General features: G+C 41.5%; 2 protein-coding genes across 2 annotated transcripts in view; one reads left to right on the top strand and one right to left on the bottom strand.

Annotated features, from left to right (window-relative positions):
• Positions 1-3: 3 nt before the first annotated feature.
• Positions 4-4,250, bottom strand: LOC130574307 (galectin-related protein A-like). Its single transcript, XM_057367466.1, has 5 exons — positions 4,135-4,250; positions 2,252-2,340; positions 1,312-1,486; positions 765-948; positions 4-242 (listed from the first exon to the last, which is right to left on the bottom strand). Exons 1-4 carry the CDS (start codon positions 4,156-4,158, stop codon positions 805-807), a joined length of 432 nt encoding a protein of 143 aa, XP_057223449.1. The 5' UTR covers positions 4,159-4,250; the 3' UTR covers positions 4-242; positions 765-804.
• A 1,319-nt stretch (positions 4,251-5,569) lies between these two features.
• ZFYVE26 (zinc finger FYVE-type containing 26) overlaps positions 5,570-20,260 on the top strand; it is a 46,520-nt gene continuing 31,829 nt past the window's right edge. The window contains 12 exon segments of the mRNA XM_057367432.1: positions 5,570-5,672; positions 5,675-5,900; positions 7,317-7,395; positions 8,101-8,190; positions 10,082-10,634; positions 11,921-12,051; positions 12,888-13,052; positions 14,159-14,247; positions 14,514-14,674; positions 17,935-18,117; positions 18,702-19,355; positions 20,042-20,131. Of these exon segments, the coding sequence (XP_057223415.1) occupies positions 5,570-5,672; positions 5,675-5,900; positions 7,317-7,395; positions 8,101-8,190; positions 10,082-10,634; positions 11,921-12,051; positions 12,888-13,052; positions 14,159-14,247; positions 14,514-14,674; positions 17,935-18,117; positions 18,702-19,355; positions 20,042-20,131 (2,524 nt within the window).

The raw sequence follows: 20,260 nt of genomic DNA, 5'->3' as shown, positions 1-20,260 counted from the left end.
ATAGCCATGTATTTAGGACTTTTCTCAAAAGATATGGCAATGAAATAACAGCACAACACTTACATGCATTCAAACATTTAACAGAGCTGGTAAAGAAGTTTGCTGCAAAGGTGCAATTCTAATTAGATGCAAGAAYAAGAATGGGCAGTGCAGTTTCAGCTACAGATACCATTTCCTAGAGCAAGTCCACAGAAGATGTGAAATCCACAGCTGTTGAAACCTTTCAGTTCTGGAATAGCTACCTGTAAGAGACAGGGATGGTGGTAAGGCATTTATTTACTTTCTTTACTGGTAGATGGTTTTGTGCTGAGCAGAGCTTCCAGAAAAAGCAATTCCCTCCTGATAACGTGAGCCTTGATACAGCCATCAGATCCTTTATTCACTTAGAAAAACTCCCGCTTCTCTTTTGTCAGACCCTTCACCTGCATAGTGCCCACTTCTAGTCACAAGGYTCACAAAAGCCACACACCACAGATTACTGAGCTCTGGCATGTCTGGGTGAACTATAGAACAATGAGGATGTGAGATCTGAGATCATAAATCTTGCAGTTTGGGAGGCCAAAMGTGTATCTCAGTGTATCAAAGGCTTTGAGATTTATCCAGACCAGCCATAGCTCTGCAATYGCTCTGAGTGTGTAAAGGGCAAGGGGTGTGGGGGAAAGGGTGTATCTCAAACAYATCAGCAAATTAAAAAGATACAGTTCCTGTTCTCCAGAATCAATCAAGGGAAAAAGACAAAACATTTCTGAGACAAGAGAAAGTACATTTTCCTCGGTCCTCTGRTGATATTGTGGTCTCCTTTTTTCAAGCCACTTTGGTAAGCCTGATGTCCCCTGAGATCCGCAAAGCCTTCATCAAGTTCAGAGGCTGAATGCGGTGAGTGAAGTCACACAGYTGCCGTCCATCAACCAGGACTCGTATTTGCTGGTGTTCACATARGAGCTCCATCTGTAATGAAAAAGGAACAGGGAAGAGTATTAGAGATGAGCAGCAGGGTTGATTTCAACAGCACGGACTTAGAACCAAATGTTACGGGGACAGTGAAGAACRAAGTCTACCAGTTCTCTGAAATGCCCCTAATAAATAACCTACCCTCTCCTGAGATGACACTRCAAAGCTCCTTACACAGGGAATATTCTCACTAAAATTAGAGAAAGGGATGCCTCTTTCCCGTCAGGGCTTGAACTGTTGGTGTCTGTGCCATATTAGACTTGTTAACCTGGCAGTGTCAGTAGTTAGCTGTCATACACACAGCCTTCATCCTTTCTCCCCTCCTTTTCTCTACTCTATTTATAGTACCCTAAAAATTACCTTGAAGTTGTCACCTGCTGTAAATGGAAAGTAGGGAATAGTCTTCTCTTCTCTTCCCCATTTCCCAGCAATTTGTGCATTTCGGGTGATGGATTTCTCACTGAAGTTAACTGTAAATAACAGCCCAATATCTTTGTTTGCATCCACTGGATCACAGAGCAGAGTCACTGAAAAGCTGAAAAAAGCCAAAACAATTAAGTGACTGGAACTTCCAGAAATGTGAAAGGATGTGGTGAACATGGCATATGCTTATAGAGACTAGAGACAGCTGTTGGTTTCATGTCAGACTGAAACACAGGACTCCTACAGGCTTAGAACCTGGAGAAAGGGATGAGACCCAGCTGGTTTTTGTTTCCTGTCCCAGTGTCAAGTAAAACGCTAGTGATTCCTGGTGTTGCTTTCCCTCTCTCTTGACTGAAATCAAACCTTTCAACATGTACTCATTTGTGTCCTAAAAGAGATTATGGCATACTYTTCACCAGTGGAAGCAGTGGAGCTGACAGCTGTAGATGCAAAAAAAGTGCAATGTTAAGCACAGTTGCTGTTATCCAAATAAAGGCAGCAAAACCTCCACCTCTGGTGCCAAAACTGTKTTTTAAACGGTGCTGATTCCAACCCCCCACAGACAACCAAGATGCAGTTTGAGAAGTGCACCTCTTCCTATAGGAGAAATGYCATTTGTGTGCTCCCTCCAGTTCACATTAGATAAGGGCAAGGAGCAGAAAATCTTGTCAGGGCAGTTAGAAAGGCCAAACAGTGAACTCCTCCCTGACCTTTTAGTCTCAGTCTCAGTGCAGGCAAATCACATAAAGCCATAAATTGTTAATCTGTTTGACTTTCTTCCTTCAAAGAGCACATACCTCCAAGAAAGCTTCAGAATTTAGAAGACAGGTAGGAGCATGTATAACAGGGTGAAGCCCCCAGCAGTCCCTTCACCTACCTCTTGGGCTTGGAGTGTACCACGCCTATGACTGTGAGTTTCATGGTTGGTCTCAGGCCACCTTTAATTTCACCAACATACTGCTCCACCTGCAGGGAACAGTGAAAATGGCTGCAGTGGGTCATGCTGCGGGTAAACCAGCTTTAACAGCTGCTTTGGTCACGGAGGTTTATTTTTATATGCACAAAAGAACTTAAAAGTATTTCCAGCCTAAAGTACTTGTTGCACTCTAACACAATAAATCTGGTAGCAGCGATCCAGTTGCTCTGGTTGCAGCAGATGAGAAGCTTTGTTGTAGCATGGTGCATGATGCAGACTCTGCTTGAACCTACTCTGCCACCTCAAATTTGCTAACAGATTTTGGTGGGCTAACTTGGCACCATCAGGACTTACACCAGCCTCTGTCTCCCACTGTAAAAGCAGAGTAGATGCTGCCCTGACACTGCATGTTGACCATGTCCTCAGAGGCGATCCCAGTCACACCTGTCCTGTTTTGACAGTGACTCTGAAATGTCACACTTCCTCAGAAAACAAAATAGCTTCTTGCTGGATCTACTTTTGTCCTGTTCACAGAGACTTGTAATTGCAAGCTCTGACCTACCTTTTCAGTTTCCCAGCAATCGTCTAACAGCTTTGACGGTCAGTGGAGGAACAAACACAGGCTATGGCTGACACAGAAATATTAAAGAGAGAGTTTGGAAACAATTGATAGGGATGTTTTGAAGCTTCATTTTCAGAAACGCTTGAAAATGTAAATGTCGGAATACTACACTGCAGCATGTAATAATTTCCTGTGCAGATTCACTTAGAAAGAAGCTGCTATAAAACACTAAATGTTATTAGCAACTTGCGTAACACTGATAATATTCCAAGGCAATGCACAACAGACGCTCTTTGAGATAAAAAGAGCTTTATCATTCCAGTGTTCCAAGACAAAAATTCAGACAGTTTTGCAAGAAGACCTGCACAATATATGCACACAAATTCAAGATAAAAATGTTTTGCCTATACCTYATTTCCTAATTTCAATATAGTAGTAGTATCTTCTGCTAAGATTACCTTATACAATTAATTTTCCTACTCTATGACAGCTACTTTTAGATGTATTAATAAACCTCTAATTCCTTAAAAGATCAATATTGGAAGAATAATTTTAAAAGCACCTACTACTTATTGTTAATAATGTACGTTTACCCTTGCAGGATAAACGTACAGGTGGGCAGGTGACTCCATCGAGTATGTTTTGAACTTTGTAACAAAAGAAAAGCATCAAGCATTTGCTGTGTCTTACCTAAGGAAACTACTTGTCAAGCATTTGCTGTGTCTTACCTAAGGAAACTACTTGTCAAGTAAGGAGTCCGACTGTATGGAGATAATTTAAACAGGACAAAATCACTAGAGAGTGGGTAATAAGCATAAAAGATCTCAGGATAAATAAAGTTTGTGCTAATACAGGTCTCATGTCCCATGAAAGCTTCTTCCTTGCCTAGAGAAGAGACAAGATACAAAGTACTACCCCAAGTTGGAAGTACAGATTGAGAATTTTTTTTGTGCAGAGGTGTACCATAGTCAGCACCATCGCTAGTGGCACAGGATATCAAGACTGAATAGAAGGAATGACAATCACTTRGTCTCAACAGTTACCGCTGATCCAGCGTGGCTGGAGAAAATTCAGAGGCGTGGCTGCCCACACACCATTTATCTGTGGACACCTAGTTGACAGTACAGGTGAAAACTACTCAGGAAGCTAGAGGAGGTAATGCTCCAAACTCCTGCAAGCTCCTTACAGAGTTAATTGGTGGGTTCCCCGCATGTGCTCATGGGCCTAGCTCCCATCCCGTATTTTCTGTTCAGCAGCCCTGGGGATTCACTCGGTCACTTACTTTGGCACACCTCTCCTCTGTCATCACTGCTCTCCCTCTCACACTTGCCTCGCCGCAGCGGTCCCCGGAGGAGCTTTTGTTTTGTGTGTCAGGACAAAAGCAAACAAAAAGCCCGGAATAAAGGGAGGATGTTGAGGGGGGTCTTATCTCTGTCAAACACTGGCTGGACACCACCCAGCCAGCAGCTGAGTCACGGCCCTCTGCGCCTCGTCCCTCCGGGGGAGACTCACAAATAACGCGGTGGGAGGGCAGGGGACGCCGCTGCCCCGCACAGGAGCTGCCCCTGGTGAGCTGCGTCTGGAGCCGAGCCTGGAGCTGTGCTACACATCTTCATACAAGTATTGAAAATTCCGCGTRTGCGTGCGTAACACACTCATAACATAGTCGCTGCTGCATGCCCATACTTGTATACGTAACATACACAACCCSCACGTCATTTCTTTATTGAAACTAATTCTCTCCTCTCTCATAGGGGGAAATCTGTGTATGTCTATGTATATRTATATATWTWTWWWATATATATCKATGTATTTATACATCATTTATAGCCTTTTTATATGCACCTACATGTAGGTGTATAGACTCAAATAGCTGTATACACCCTATATATGCACCTATGTATACTGTATTCATTATATATGTATATATGTATTTGTATATATGTATTTGTATAKATGTATTTGTATAKATGTATTTGTATAKATGTGTTTGTATATAWGTACAGGGGGATGTGTGCATATAACTATATTTAGGTGTGTATATATATGTGTACCAGAGTGAGGTATGTACAGGGTTATACAGCTATACAGGGGGTACATACACTCACACACACGTATGTACCCCCGCACCTCTATGGGTCTGTGTGTGGGTGTATTTCCGTGTACACACACCCCCACATCCAGCGCCGGCTGATACCGCACAGACCCTCAGCGCGGATCCCTCAGACGGACCCCTCAGCACGGACCCCTCAGCGCGGACCCCTCAGCGCGGACCCCTCAGCGCGGACCCCTCAGCGCGGACCCCTCAACATACACCCGTTAGCACACACCCCCTCAGCACGGACCCCTCAGCGCGGACCCCTCAGCACGGACCCCTCAACATACACCCGTTAGCACACACCCCCTCAGCACGGACCGCTCCGCCCGGGCTGCCCCACCCCCTCAGGGAGCCCTCAGGCGCAGGGGGCGGTGCTCCGAGCGCGAGCCAATCGGAGCCCAGCGAAGCACGAGCAGGAGGCGGAGCTGGCGCGTGCCGGCTGTGGGCGGGCACTATGAGCTCGAGGGGCGGGGCTCGCTCTGCCCGGGCCCCTGCGGCGGCATCAGGCGCCCCAAAGAAAAATGGCGGTTTATTTACATTCCGCCCCGGCTCGGCCAATGGGCGGGCGCCTTGCCCGCGTGCCCGGCCGGCGGCGCGGTCAGCTGAGGCTGCGCCCAAGATGGCGGCGGCGTGGGCTGGTCGGACTGGGGCGGTGCTGTAGAGCTCAGCGCCGCCGGGGCTGCGCCCTGCCCCGCCAGGGAGCGCGGCATCGCGTTCGTGTGTGTGGCTCGTCCCGGGTCACCCCCTCGTCCTGGGAAGATGCATTCTTTTGGGAACGAAGAAGCGGACTCTCTGGAGCGTCTCTTCGGGTTTTTCTGTGAGTGCGTACGGCGTGGGCACTGGGAGCTTGCACAGGCCTGCTTGCCCCAGCTGAGCCAGTGGCACGGGGACGGCCCCGGGAAGGTGGAGGCAATTCTTCAGGCTCTGGTAGCTTGCCCTGAGGGGGTAAGGTAAGTGAGGAACTGCTCTGGTTCAGTAGACTTGAGTGTGAAATGGGGAGGAACAATTAGCTTGGTGTTGGCTGTGGGAGATAGGTGTAATCGGGGAAGCGGCACTTCAGTACTGAGGGTCTTGTGATGCTGTTGTCTGAACTCTGATGTCTTATCACTTAGCAGGCTGCCCATCCCACCGGGATAACGGCTTGTGTTCATTTACATRGCTGACATGGTGATTGATACTTGGAAGCTATTCAGAACTGATTTTGTTACATTCACCGAAAGAGAAGGAACATATCTGAAAATTATATTTCTTTGAYACTGAGCTTTGGTTAATTTAGAAATGGTACCACCAAGTGTAGTGTAGTTATTTAACACGTTCTCTTGTTTCCAATTTTTGAAAAATCTCCAAATTTCTAAAAATGCAATTTTAAAAAGTTCAAATTATGCTGTTGATTTCTTATTTCTCTCACACTTTACTCTGGAATGGCAACGATTTTACTCAAGCCTGGTTACTTTTTATCTCTGCTTTTTAGGTAGGCATTTATGAAGGGTGACTTTTTAGCACTGCAGGGAACATTGGTTTCCCCCGTCTTAATCAGATGATCGTACTTTTTCATATTAGAGTGTGTAACATTTTAGTCAAAGTTCTAAGAAGCAGTTTACACTGATAGGAGGTAGAGGAGTCTGGAGGAAGGTGTGCACATGGTTAGATCAATATTGCTAATAGCCACGTGAGACGTAAGCATTTTCAATCTTTTGATCTTTGATAGCTGGGCTATCACATTTAAAGGCTTTAGTCAGTAATGCTGAGATTTTTAAAGGTCAGTAAACTATATTGTGCTTTCTCCTTGTCCCAGTCCCTTTGACACTGCTGAATACATTCCTAACTGTGTAGGTTTTGGGATGTTGAAGTACTGGAGCATGTGAAAAGCTGGTGGAAATTAGAAGGATTCTTTGTTTGATTAATACATTGCTTCACTTTTAGTTTGGACGTAGAGCTGCATTTGGACTGCTGTGACGTACAATTTAATTTTTTGGTTAGAAATAGTCAGAACAGGAAATAGCAGTGTTTAGCAAGTGGTCAGATTTCAACGAAATCTGCTGAAGTGCTCGAAGAGAGCTATACAGACTGAACTTTGGACCAGAAATAGATTTCATTGTTTTGAGAAACTATGCCAGTAGTATTTGGCTAGTCTAAAAGCAGTTATTTGCACAGCAGAAATCACTGAGTTGATGTGCAAGAATACCAATATTCTGGTTTTTCTGCATTCTTACCCTGTCTGACTTGTCTTTGGCTACTTACTTATCTTTGTTTTTATCTTGGTCAAAGAAATAMAAAATCAAAATTATCTCTGACAGTGTTTTCCTGGATCTTGGAGATGGGGTCAATCTTGTATAATCCAGTGTATATGCTTCTTGTTTTTGTAGATGGGGACAGAATTCTAGCCCATGGAGAACTGCATGGCTTTGGCTTCTTGTGCTGGAAAAATGGCTTGCCCAGAATCAGGTACTGAAACATCTAATTGACTTCCAAATGCACTTTTTAGCCCTGACTTATAACTGACTTCCAAGTGCAAAATATCTGCCTAGTCGCTTATTTAAAAGTAGGCTTTCCCATGTTTTATAGACTTCAGTTCTCAAGGTATCTGGAGACATGCACTGCTTTTGCATTTAACGAGTTTGTCAAGAAAGAACTATTAATCTTCATACTGAAGAGAAAAATTGGTTTTTTTTGTAAGACATGAGAAGTTAATGTTTTAGCCTTGTGGTTTCATATAAATGAAAAGCTTGAGTATATCAACTTATGCATTTGTGTAGCACCTCTCTTACATTAAAGATGAAACAGCTCTGACATCAGACAATTCTTTATAAGCTTTAGATTGTGAAGGATGTGCATACTTCTTTCTAAAATTAATTTGTCCTTGTCTCTACTTAGACTTGCATTTTTTCTTTACATTCTGAGGATTTGATGATTTGTGATTGTTGATGAGGTGACATTTGTCTCTGTTTCCAAATGTATGGATAAATMAAATCAGATAGTGTGAGAGCAGAATCTGACTGGAAGAGCCTTTAATTGAGGATTAAGTTACTTCAGAGAAATATTTCAGTCTGACGCCAACTGTTAATGCAATAGCTATGGTTAGGTTTATATGGTAATGTAAATAAAAGTTTTATTGACTAGTGTATTTCCCATTCTCTTATATGGTTTCAGAAGACTGTTCCAGCTGCTCTTCGGAGAGAAACTGAATTTTTATTGTTCCTGGAAGAATTACAGGAGGATGTCTCTGAGGAAGTCCTAAAGGTGAGCTACTTCTGTGCCCTGTTTCTTCTTGTTATGCAGTATGCCCAGCTTCYTCAGATCAAAGTTAATGCTTCCTGCTAATTGCCTGAGTTGTTAATATGTTATTAATCTTCTAGGCAACTAAGAGAGAGTGTAATTCAGATCCCTTTGTGAAGTAAATCCAATGTGCCTGCAAGTGATTTCTCTGCCTAGAGTGGAGACTGCAGGCAGGCAAGGAACAGGTTTTTCTGCATGCTGTTTCTAACACACCTCAGTCCTGACTGCAGCTGCTTGCCACAGTCTTCGGTCTATAGGCACCTGTAATAATCATAAACCTAAAACCCGCTGTGAGGCAAAATAAACTGTAGTCAGTGAGCACATTTAAAAAGTATATTTATTTTCTTTTTCTTTCTTTGGATATCTTAGTTTTTACCTCCTGTGCACTCCTTTCCCCCTTTCTGGAAGTTTTTGGGTGCTCTATTATTACTTCTGACATTGCCTAGTAATTGAYATGATGTGTGTTCTGAGGTCCAGGATCTATTTTCCATTACTAATTAAAATATGCAGACTGATTTGAGAAGTATGTGGCAATACACAAAGATGGATTAATATCAAAAGCAAGTATAGAGCAGAAAATCAGGAAAGTTACTAAACTGTAGAACTGTCCTAATTTGGTTGGGTAACCTGTTAGTTACAACAGGTTTGGATCTGACAYGGTATGTGAAAGGTTGTAAGATGTTACTTCTAGTCCTATAGATTCTAACTCTTTGAAGACATTCTTTTTTGGTTTGCCTTTTTTTAAGAGAAAAATGAAAACTTCTTCTATTCAGAGGCTTTTAAATACAAATAAGGAAAAGCTGTTCAGTATTTCACTAAGGATACAGAATTAGCAATTACAGGATGAAAACAAGCAAAGCAAACTTGAATGTTGATTAAAATATATTTGCTTGAAGTTTGTTAATGAATAATGAAGTCAGTACACGTTACCATCTCATCTCCAAGGTCAGGAATGCTTCCACCATTGTCCACACTGTCCACCAGTGTTGCATAGGAACATGAGATTCAGCAGCCTCATATCTTTGTCACAATCACTGTCAGAGCTGTGTTGGTAGGTAGAGTTTTGTTTTGATTCAGCAAAAAATTTTTAAAAAAGGGTATTGTGGATTTGCTTTCTATTCTCATTCTTTGTGCACACCAACCACCTCTCCCCTACGTAATCTCTGAGGTGTCTCTTTGAGCCAAGGGCAGCACTCCCCTAATTCTAGAAGTGTCAAAAGTGCTGCTTGAGTACAATGTAATTAGCTTGTCCCTCACCTTCCTGCCTCTTCTTGGGTGAGCTAATTGGGATTGTTTGTTTGTTTGTTTGTTTTCCTGTTCCTAGTTCTGGAATTGTAGGTTTGCCTCTGTTAGTAGAAAAATTATTGTTGCTTAAGAAAAGTCTCTGAGATGGCTTCTGAATCTGTTAACCAGTTTTAACCAAATTTGAAAAATTGAGGATGATGTAGGTGGTAGGTAGATGGTAACAAATTTGGAGAAATAGGATAAACCCTCCTCATTAATCATTATGCTCTTAGCAACTTACAAAGATACAGTTACATCATTTTATTGCTTTGAGGTAGAATATGGCAGTGCTTTAGCCATCCCACAGGGACTGCTATGGTTCCTTGCTTGTACATGGTCCTTATAGTGTACTTCAGTCTTACAGGATTCTTTATATTTTGTTACMTATTTTGTTACTCTTCCAGGAAGGATATGGAACGAGGTGGACCATTATTAATGGATTTCTTAGGTAGTATGGTGTTTCCAAATTGATTTATCTGCTTGCTTTCAAGTTTCTCCAATTTCTTAAAGTAATTCATTTCATACATTAATGTTGTCTAAAAGGCTTACTCTTTTATTATTTCCCTACCAGGAACTGTTTGAAGCATTTGAGTGCACGCAGAACAAGCACATCACAGAGAGCAAAAGAAAAGATGACTGTTCTCACAAATTCAGTTTGGATGTTGTTTCAGCTCTCCGGAAGCTTTTGCTGCGGGCTCCCCAGAGGGCAAAAGCCCTGCTGGAGTTTTTCCAGGGAGAACAAGGCACACAGAGCTCCTCACTCCAGCAATATCGCTCTCTACAAAACATCTTTGTTGAATTTCTTTGTGACTCTTTGAAATCTCTGCAAAGGCTTCAGARCACTTCTGAGATTTCAGCTGAACTAGATCAAAGAGAACTAGTAGATACAATTTATGCTGCTCTCAGTATAGTGACTTTCGATGTGGAGCATCAAGCAGATGAAATAAAACACCTCTTCGGGGAGCTCTTGGATGTATGCTGGGTTGAGGGGAGCCCACTGAAGGAAGAGAAGCTGCTAAACTGCATGCTGAGGAAACAGAGCCATRGCCTGTTAAGCCTGTATAGCAGTGTTCTCACAGAAAGAACAAGAGAAAAGTTTTTGTTGTCAAAATCAATACAAAAAGGTTTGTTTCACATTTTGCTTTGCTCTAATCTCCTGTGTAACAAAACTGTTAGGGCATTAAACAGACAAGTTGTCAAGAAGTCAGGCAGTATTCTTGCTAAGGTCCTTTAACAAACCATGGAGGCTTTTGAAAGATGATGCTAAAATGATCCTTAAAGCAAGGAATTGTCATAGGARCACCAGTTATCTCCCTACATTTCTACAGTCTGTGCTGTCTTCTTTTGTGATCACTTTCTTTACCACCCCTTGTGCTCTATTTTAATTTGCTCAGCATTTCTCTTGATGAAAATTAGGGTTGAAACCTAATTTTGAAAATGTTCAAACCCCTAATATTGGGAAAGAAAAATTCCGAAAGTGGATCTGTGGAGTGGGCTGATACCCCAGCCAGGCAGAAAATGCACTTTGATTACTTGCTCACTTGCCAGAGCCCTGCTATTGGTTTGTACCAACCATGAGTTCACAGCCTCTGTCTAGCTCCCTGTGACTGGTACATTTAATTATAACTTGATGATCCTGATGGGTCCCTTCCAACTGAGCGTATTCTGTGGTTCTGTGAGGATCTCAGCTGAAGCTGAATGGCAAGTGATGGCCGTGACCTTGTCAGTGGAGTGGAAGCTGAATGTGCAAGGAAGGAAAAATTAGAATGCCTACTCTCTTTTGCTCACCACTGTTTGCTGTGGTCTAAGTCCATGAAAGGGTTTGTATCCTCACTTCTSCCTTCACTCATTGGGATTGCTGAAGGGAAGTTCATCTGGTGTGGCAGATTCTAGCATTTCTGATTATAACTTACAATTCATGCTTCCTTGTGGAGGAAGAGAAATGGAGATCCACATACCTGCACTCTCACTTGGAGTAGTTCTGGTCTCACTTTGCACAGATCTGAGGGGTTCCAGTGCTGGACAAGTCTTTGCTAAGGCCCTGCAAACCAGCACAGTGTCTTGAGCACTAGTGAGAATTCATGTAACTGCCAGATAAGGTGTGCATGGCTAAAGAAAGTCAGGCAGTGGGGCCTGCGCTGATACGAGCAACCTGCGTGTTGAATAGGGTTTTGCTATGTTAATGATTGTCCACACAGTTTTCYGGTTTTCAATCTGACCTGTATCAAACTTCTCTACTTGGCCTTTTTATTACTGAGTAACAATATCCAAGAGTCTTAGCTGCTAACATGTAACTGCTGGTTAGTGCTTTGGGAAGTGTTGAGTGTTTCTCAGTTTAAGTTAGTAGCAATACGGTTCTCTCAAAGATACCCCTCTTTACTGGAAGGTAATCTTTTTGTGATGTCTTTAGGTTCATCTGAGCAGCTGGATACAGAGCGAACTGTGATGAGTTTATTCTCAGATCCCAAAGAAGCTCCTTCTTGGAAGACAGCCTATTTCTACTGTTTGAGCAGCAGCAAGCACTTTCTGGAACAGATTCTGGTACAGCCATAAGATCATTAGCAGGGAAACCCAGTGGAGGTTAAAGTCAGTCCCTGTTTTGAACATATCTCGGTGGTGTGCAGAAGCATTTTGTATTCAAATAGTGTTTGCCAGGGGTGATTACTAATAGGAACAAGGAGGTAACAGTGATAACTTCCCTACTTGCAGCTGTGTAATGAACATAAAACTGCCAGTGAGATTTTTGGAAAAGCTCATCTGCATGCAGACTGAAGTTTAAATCTTCAGGGTTTAAGAAGTTTCTTTTTCTAATTTTGTTGGATACACTATTTACTTCATAACCTTGAACTTGTTTCTGATGCTGGGAGACTTGGGGCAGTGAGACTAGTTTGCATGGTAAAATTTATGTTTTAAAGAGCTTGAAGACCTGGTGAAAAATAATCTGTTATGAATTAATTTATTTGAATATATTTACATAGATAAAAGAAATAGAATACAGGCAGGTGGTCACTGTTAAAGTGTGAGGTTTTAAGGCTGAAGGTATTTCAACTTTTATGTAATGTGCTCTTAGAAGTCTTTTACATGATGCCCTTGGCAGAGACACGATCAATAGAGAGAGTGCAAAGATAATGAGGAGGGGAATGTGAGTTGGCTCTGTAGAAAGCATTTGAAATGATGTTTGTATCCTCAAGACAGCATTACTGATGAGTAACCTGATTGCTTGGAAAATACAAGTTATGGGAAGTTCCAGATGCAGAACTCTGCTATTTTAATGAAGCTAATATTGAAATGGCTACTCACTTACATCATCTGCCAGGCATTATGGGTCTCCACATTTTGGAAAAATTAATACTTCTTCCTTTTTTTTTTTTTTCTAGGTGACTGCATTAGCTTTACTAAAAAGAGAAGACTACTCTGGCCTAAAGAGCTTGTTGAGGAGAGAATTCAACCCCCTTAGCCGCCTCTTGGTGTTGTTAGGATGGACTCATTGTCAAAGCTTGGAATCCGCAAAAGCACTGCTGTGGACTCTACACAAAACTCAGGTAAATCAGCAGAAAGCAACTGGCAATATCCCAGTCTGAGTCCAGATAATGCAATTTGTTTGCAAAAGCAAGTAAATCTCGGGAGTTTTCAGTAAGAATGTCGATCTTCCTCAAAATGGAATTTAAAAAGCRAAGATATTACAGTTGTATGTAGGTAACATTATGGGACATTGCCTTTTTTATTCCTTGGCTATGAAGAAGGTATAACTACAAAGGGGACTCTGAAAGTTTCTCTTGCGTAAACTCTCAAGCCTCACCTGTTAACATGAGGGAGAAAGAGCAATGGTTGTTGATTAGTTTTGAAAAGAGCTGGGGCATCTTTCTTTAATGTAATTTCCTCCAGTGAGTCATCCCTGGATAGTGACTAATTCAGGCCTTAGTGCAGCAACAGGGTATCTTGGAAATTCCCCCTACTCATTCTCAAAGTGAAATGATAAATGGCAAGAGCTGTGAGCGRAAGATCCACTTTGTTTGGGGGCAGTCTTCATCTGTGCAAAAGACACAGGGTTCCAGCTCTGAAGGTGTAGTTACCCTTCAGATGGTGCCCACTGGCTGACTTAGATGTTAAAAATGGGGAGACAAGGAGCCTTGTACTGCTGGGTCACAGTGCAGACCTAAGCTGGTATTGTCTTAAGGAGTTAGTATCTGTTTGTAACACACCAAAAGTCTGTTCAGTAGCTTCTGCAAAGTTAAACCCTTGGATCTGATTTTAGCAGGCAGCCATCTGTAGTAGAAAAGCACATGGAAAAGGAGAATAAACATCTGCTACCCAGTWTGTCATCTTTCGAGTACATGATTAGTTCTAGAGATTAGTTTTAGACTGCTATTAAAAAGCATTAATTTGCATTTTATAAGCTAAGCTTGAGAATGGATGTAGCCACCTTTCCATGGTGTGTAGATCTGTCAAGGGGAGGCCAACTGACTTTGGTGTTCTGTCAGAATAGCCCTTCTTTGCTGGCTTTGTAACAAAACTGGCAAATTTCTGTATTTGAAATTCATTATCTAGGTAAAGTCTTGTCCAYATGTCATATATGACACAGACTTGGTTCTGGTATCTGACTGGGGGATTTGTTGTAAAGACATTCTTTATTTGTCTTTTCATTTAGGATTTGTGCAATGATTCAGTATTGAAAGATTTTTGTGATGGGCTATGGACTCACGTGGAAGTTCTTGAATGGTGCATGCAGCAAAACAGGTAAAATGATTGGGAGAACTTTTTCCAAACTATGTTGCCAAATCTACCTGTCAGTTAGTTTATGTATGCAAATAGAGAAGGTGTTATTTTCTTTGTTAATCATCTAATATCACAGGCAGTCAAAATTTCTCATGGGCTGCAGTTTTGCTCTTTGTTTTTCTTTTTAAGTGCAGTAGTTTGGTTCAATCAGAATTAAGAGTGGGAGTTACATCTTTAAACATGGCTGAGACTTAAATCTGTGCCATCTCTTTTGTTCTCTCTTGCAGTATTACTGTCCCAAGGAAAGTTCTTTTGCAACACTTGCACAGTCTGGATTGCCACACTGCGGTGTACTCTCTGCATCATCTCACCAATCTTCTGGCACTGAATGAAGATGACGTTATTGAGCTTCTTCAAAAAGTTCCTGCTAGAGACCAGCAGATGCAGGGTAAATTTGTAGGGCTGTGAGAACACACAAAACTCACAATCCATTGTGTTGGTGTGTTCAGTACTTCTGCCAGAATTTGTTCCTTTGACCCACTTCTGTAATTCTGGAAGATACCGCTTATCAGCTGTTTTGCAGAAGAAATCTAGAGAGCATCTGAAAATTATTTTAGAATCATTTTTGGGAGTAAATTGTTTTTCAGGAAGGAGTTGTGAAATCTCTTTGGTCACACAAGGACAAATCTCTGAAAGCTTTTTCAAAATGCTAACAAGGCTTTKCACATGCTCATGATATGTGCTACTCATTGTGACTTCTGTACTGTATAATACCTTCAGTTTGAAAACGAAGTGTATGGTTTGTATTTCAGAGCACTTTAATTTAAAACCAAAAGGTAAACCAGATGAAATTGACAATATCTTGTACTACATTATCTTCATTTTTGAAAGATATAAAATGTGGGKTTTTTAAAATTCTAATATTAAGACTTAACAAATTTAAATTTAATATTTAAATCAGTAAGGCTTAGCTACAGCCTATGTTTACATCACTCCTGCCTCACTTCTGTCATCTTCACGTGTTCCAGTTGGGTGCCTAAAATACCTGCAACTACTAAACACATTGAATCAGTTACAAGTGAGTCTCCTCAGGCATYCTTTTGAATGCAGCCTTTGTCCAGGTTCAGCTGCTGCTGTTTTAAAGCTGTTTTATGATAGAGTTTCTTAATAATGATACAGAAGCTCTGTTTTCCTGTGTGCATTAGAACCTAAGAAGCCCCAGTTTTTTGTGCCTTATTTCTTTTATGTTTGTGAATTTGCAGGTGTGTGATTTCAATATGAGTTGCATGGACAGGTCTCACTTGATGGGTCTTGAACAGATTTTTCCAGATTGCCTAGTGGGAAGCAGGCTTCTCCCCTTCTAGTATCATACTATTGTGATACTGGTTTTCATTCCTACTTTTACATGTTTTGGTGTTAAAATTATCATGACACATTGAGACTTCAAAGATCCTTATTTTCAGTGTCCTGCTTTTTGAAATAATTTTGCTATTGCTGGTGTTGTGGGATTTTTAATCAGTTCTTACATTTTAATTCTTCTCTGCTTAAATTCTGTCAAAACTGTTCACAAACAGGAAGAGGCAGTCCCATTGTGTCTTCTGGGAGCTGCACAACTGTAGCAAAAGAACTCTAGCTGTTTCTCTTCTGGTTTTTTTGTGCAGCACGAATTTGCAGAACTAAGTAAGGGAAGACAAGTCCTCATTCTCTTTTTAATCTAGCAATTATTGCAAAATTCAGATAATTCTATAAACACAACTTAATAGAATCTCCTTTAATCTATTTTGAACCTGAAAGGGAAGAGAGGAGTCATAAGGTTTTGTTTCATCAGAGGTGATAGTGTTAATAGGCCTTTCTTTCCCATCACCCCACGTGCTTCCCCTTCTTCCCCTTCTTTTTGGCTCACATCTGTCARCTGCAGTAGTGAAACCAAAGTAGTGGTACTGGTGGACAGCTGAGTTCAGGCTGTGTGTAACACTGGTTTTGATCAGTAGCAGTGAGCAGCAATTTCCTCATGAGTTACAGTATTCAATAAGAAGGTTATCAGTATTTCTGGCATAGGAAAAACAATGCTAATCGTTAAATGATTGTTCTTCAGTATTGGTGCAGGGAAAAGATTGGTTTAGGGACAAATATTGACACAGACTCACTGCATCCAAGTCTTTCCATATGTGAGAAGTGTATTAAACTTATTTTTGATTACCAATGTTTGTCTTATAGTATCTCCAGCTAACTATTTCTCTTTTCCAGAGGATTCTCTTTATCAAATCTCTGGCTTTACCTGCCTTTCTCTTTTCCAGAGGATTCTATTTATCAGATCTTGGGCTTTACCTGCCTACAGTCCTCTTCAGACAGTGGTATCCAGAGCTATTTGGGTGTCTATATATTAGAGTAGAGCTGCTGGGCAACAGCATTTCCATGGCCATGTGGGTTCTGCAAAGAATTCATACTTAGATGTCCTCTCAGTTTTGTCTGTTGTCTACATTATCATTTCAGTCACTGTTGCAGTGATAAAGAATAATTATTTTCAACTGCTTGTGCTCTCAGTCCTTTTGCCTTGGTTGCTCTGTAGTTTTCAGAAGAGTTCAGGTTGGTGCTTTTCTTTATAGTCATGTTCAAACTTTGTGGAGGACAGTGCTGAAACACTTTCTAGGTTAGGTAATTCTGTCCAGTCCCAGAATCTGGATGTGGACATTGTCAGTGCATCATGCTTTGTACCAGTGCTTAATTTCAAAAAAGCRCTTTGGCTAATGCTTTGCCTGCATAACAGCAGGTAGAGGGACRATCTACCTCTTTTACAGGCCTACAGGATAGTGGATTCCAAGCAATAATTTAACACTGTGTGTGGTTGTCAGGTTTTTTTTTATTGTTTTGTTGGTTTTTTTGTGGGGTTCTTTTAACCCTTTTTACGGTAGTTGGATAATTCATCTAAACTCAGCATAACAGAATGTATGACACTATACTGTGTTCCTGGGTTAAGGGTTGATGATTATGTGAGTTTTTTACAATTTGCAGCTCTGCTGTTTTGTTGTACTAAGAAGGTATCATGTCTCTTGCATGTGATGCCTTTCCTCAAAAAGAAAAGCAAAGGAGAGGAGAAGTGGTTGCAGTACTTCTCTAATYTGCCTTTATCATAAATGTGTGAAGGGAACTGTGGGACTGTGCTTCTTCTTTGCAGATTTTATTTGATCTATTGTGTCAGTCACTGTGAATCAACCACAGTATCTCTTTATTAGTACAAATCTGAAGAGGCTGTTCTTACTACAGTTATAGCCTGTCTACACTATTTCCCCACTTACCTACTCTGTACTAGAACACAAAATTTTTAGATGCTAAAATGAAGCAGGTTTTGCCCCTCTGTTGTAAATTCAGTAGTATAGCTTAACCACACACTGCTAATGAGACTCATTATGAGTGATTTTAGTCATTCTATGCTCTAGCCAGGTCTTGTTACACAAGTTCACAGAAAATTTCCTTTTTAGAAGGGGGTCCAGACCTGACTTTTCTGTGCCCATCTGTTGTGGGTTGGGTGTTTGGGCTTTTTTTTCCAAAAGTAACAGTGAGATAGGTCAAAGCTGAGACAAAAATGGCACTGGGGAAGAAAGACTGGGATACATTTTGCTGTGCAGGAAGAACTRCAGGAGCAAATTGACTTGTTTTCTTGTCTACCTACTACCTCCTCACCTTTTACCTCCTGATTTCCCTCCACAGCAGCCACACTCCCTAACACCTTGAGTCAGCAGCGCAATCTGGCACTCTTCCGAGCGTTCTGTGCCATGAAGTATGCAATCTATGCACTCTGTGTGAATTCACATAGGCATGCCAAGTGCAAGGATTGTTTACACAGCCTTCTTGGTGATATCCCTGAGGATGCAACTGTYGGAGAACCAGCAGGTGATTTGCCCCCTTTCTCAGGTTCAGTAATGTGTGCTTCYCCAGTTGCTGGGCTCTGAATTAGCACTTAGTACTGGGATARTGTTGCRTCCTGTGTACATGTGKTGTTTTTAGTCAGTGGGCTATGTATGATTTGCAAACAAGTGTAATGATCTTTCTTTGAGGTATTGTTTTCTTCAATAAAAGTGTGAATAAGCTACCAGCCTTGTTTTAAAACATTTAAGGTAATGGTTCAAAAAATACAGTGCAAAAAGGAAGTGATATTAGATATARGATAGTAGTGGCAGGGGTAATTTTATAAGAGCTTATGATTTCCCAGAGCTGAAACTGATTTAATGGCTAGAATGGTTGCAATCTGAGTTTGCACATCATTGAACAAAGTGATAATTGGCATTATTCAGAGGGTGGAGGCACACAACCTTTTTAAATGTAAGATGTTGGACATATATTTGCTTGGTTTGTGGAGGAATGATTGGGACTGAGCCACTGGGCTAGTTCTGGGATTTTCTTAAAAGGCACAGGTTGTAGGAAGGAGTCCCTAAAAATGTAGTAAATATTCTTTATTTTTGTTTTTAATTGCACAGATTGCTCTTCCGTATTTTCTCAGTACATTGTGAAGTGTCAGCAGTTCTTAAGGAGTGTTCCTATTCCTCTGCGCCTGGAGGTTTTGGAGAATATTTTCTCCTTGCTTTTTGTTTCCTATAGTGACCTCTATAGTGAGACTCCTCTCCCTGAGGACTATGCAGAAGATGAAGACTTTGACAAAAAGAGTGCTACTCTGAGTGTAGAAGGCAGTRCCAGTCGGCGGTCTTCCACCTCACAAAGTCCACAACACCTAATAGAGGCTGAAAAAAAACTAGAGAAGCATCTGCTGGCTGCACAAACAGTTCACACAGATACCCGAGATCTTTGTGACTCAGTGGTAGATGGCAAAAGCTGTGAAACCTCCAGGCCAAGCTACCTGGATCTGAAACACTTCACCAGTGGTGTTTCTGGATTTTTAGTGGATGATGTGGCCATGGAGGCCTTCCTCACATTGCTTCTCAGCCACCTGGAAGAAATTCAGAGCTGTCTCCCATGGGACTCCAGTAATGTGCTTCGTGAAGAGCTGGAGCTCGTTGAGTGCATGAATCTTTCTGTAAGCAGAGATGCCTTTGGGAGTCGCGTGCTACAGTTTTCCAAGTACCTTTCTGAAGCTCACTGGCGATACAAGGTGGTGATGAGTAACAGAAATGCAGGTAGGCTTTGTATTTGGCACTTTCTGATAGGTCAGCACTGTTCTGTTACAGCTGTCCAGATAGTGATTTCAAGACTAAATTCCCTGAACTTTTACTGAGGGAGCATGTTTAGGCAGATACTGGGAAAATGCAACATTTTCCAAYAGGAGTGATCTCTATTCTAATCAGGAAGTTTGGGGTTTTTCTCTTTTCCCTCCCCTTTTGGGTGCACTGCTTCTGTTTGCATTTGTCCTGCCCCTTTGTCACAAGTCACACTGCAGCGATATGAAGGGACATGGTGGTGTTGGATCCAGTGCAAGCCAAATAGTCTCATCTTATTCATAGACAGTGTTGTTTCAGCCTAGTCTGGAAACATGTTAGGAATATGTGTTAGAGGCAGTTGTATTATTCCGGGTGATTGTTGAAATATCTGGAGCAACACACTCAGGAACCTGTCTCCCACCCTTCTCCATAGCCCATAACTTGATAGACCTGCTGCTATCAGGTCTACCTGCTACAAGACAAGATTTTGCCTTGTATCATACGTGGCTTATTGTGTATCTCAAACCATATAAGCTCCGTGTCCCAAAAAAGACTTGGAAGTCTGGACCTYAAATATTGCAATTTTTCAAACTTGTGTTCAGCTGTTTCTCAAGTYTCCCCCCTATGAAGCTATTTGGTAATATTTTTGTTTAAATATTTCACAGAACATCAGCTTGCTGCCTCCAGGAGATACTGCTCTTTAATCAGGTGCTCTAGCTTTAAGAAACGAAGTAGATATCGGAGATACAAGACAGGTGGGTTGAAAAAGTGACTTGGAGGACACATTTCTGAAATGTGCATAATTTTGCTGGGCTCATAGCTGAATGCAATTAGATTTAATGGCCTAGGAATAGAGAACTAGATTTATTTTCTTTAGTTTTCTA

This window comes from Malurus melanocephalus, unplaced genomic scaffold (genome assembly GCF_030028575.1).
Source record: "Malurus melanocephalus ecotype Western Australia unplaced genomic scaffold, MMel_1.1 scaffold_2, whole genome shotgun sequence".
In the NCBI taxonomy this organism is placed as follows: domain Eukaryota; kingdom Metazoa; phylum Chordata; class Aves; order Passeriformes; family Maluridae; genus Malurus; species Malurus melanocephalus.
Note: the sequence above shows the minus strand (reverse complement) of the source record. Positions and strands in the feature narration are given on the sequence as shown.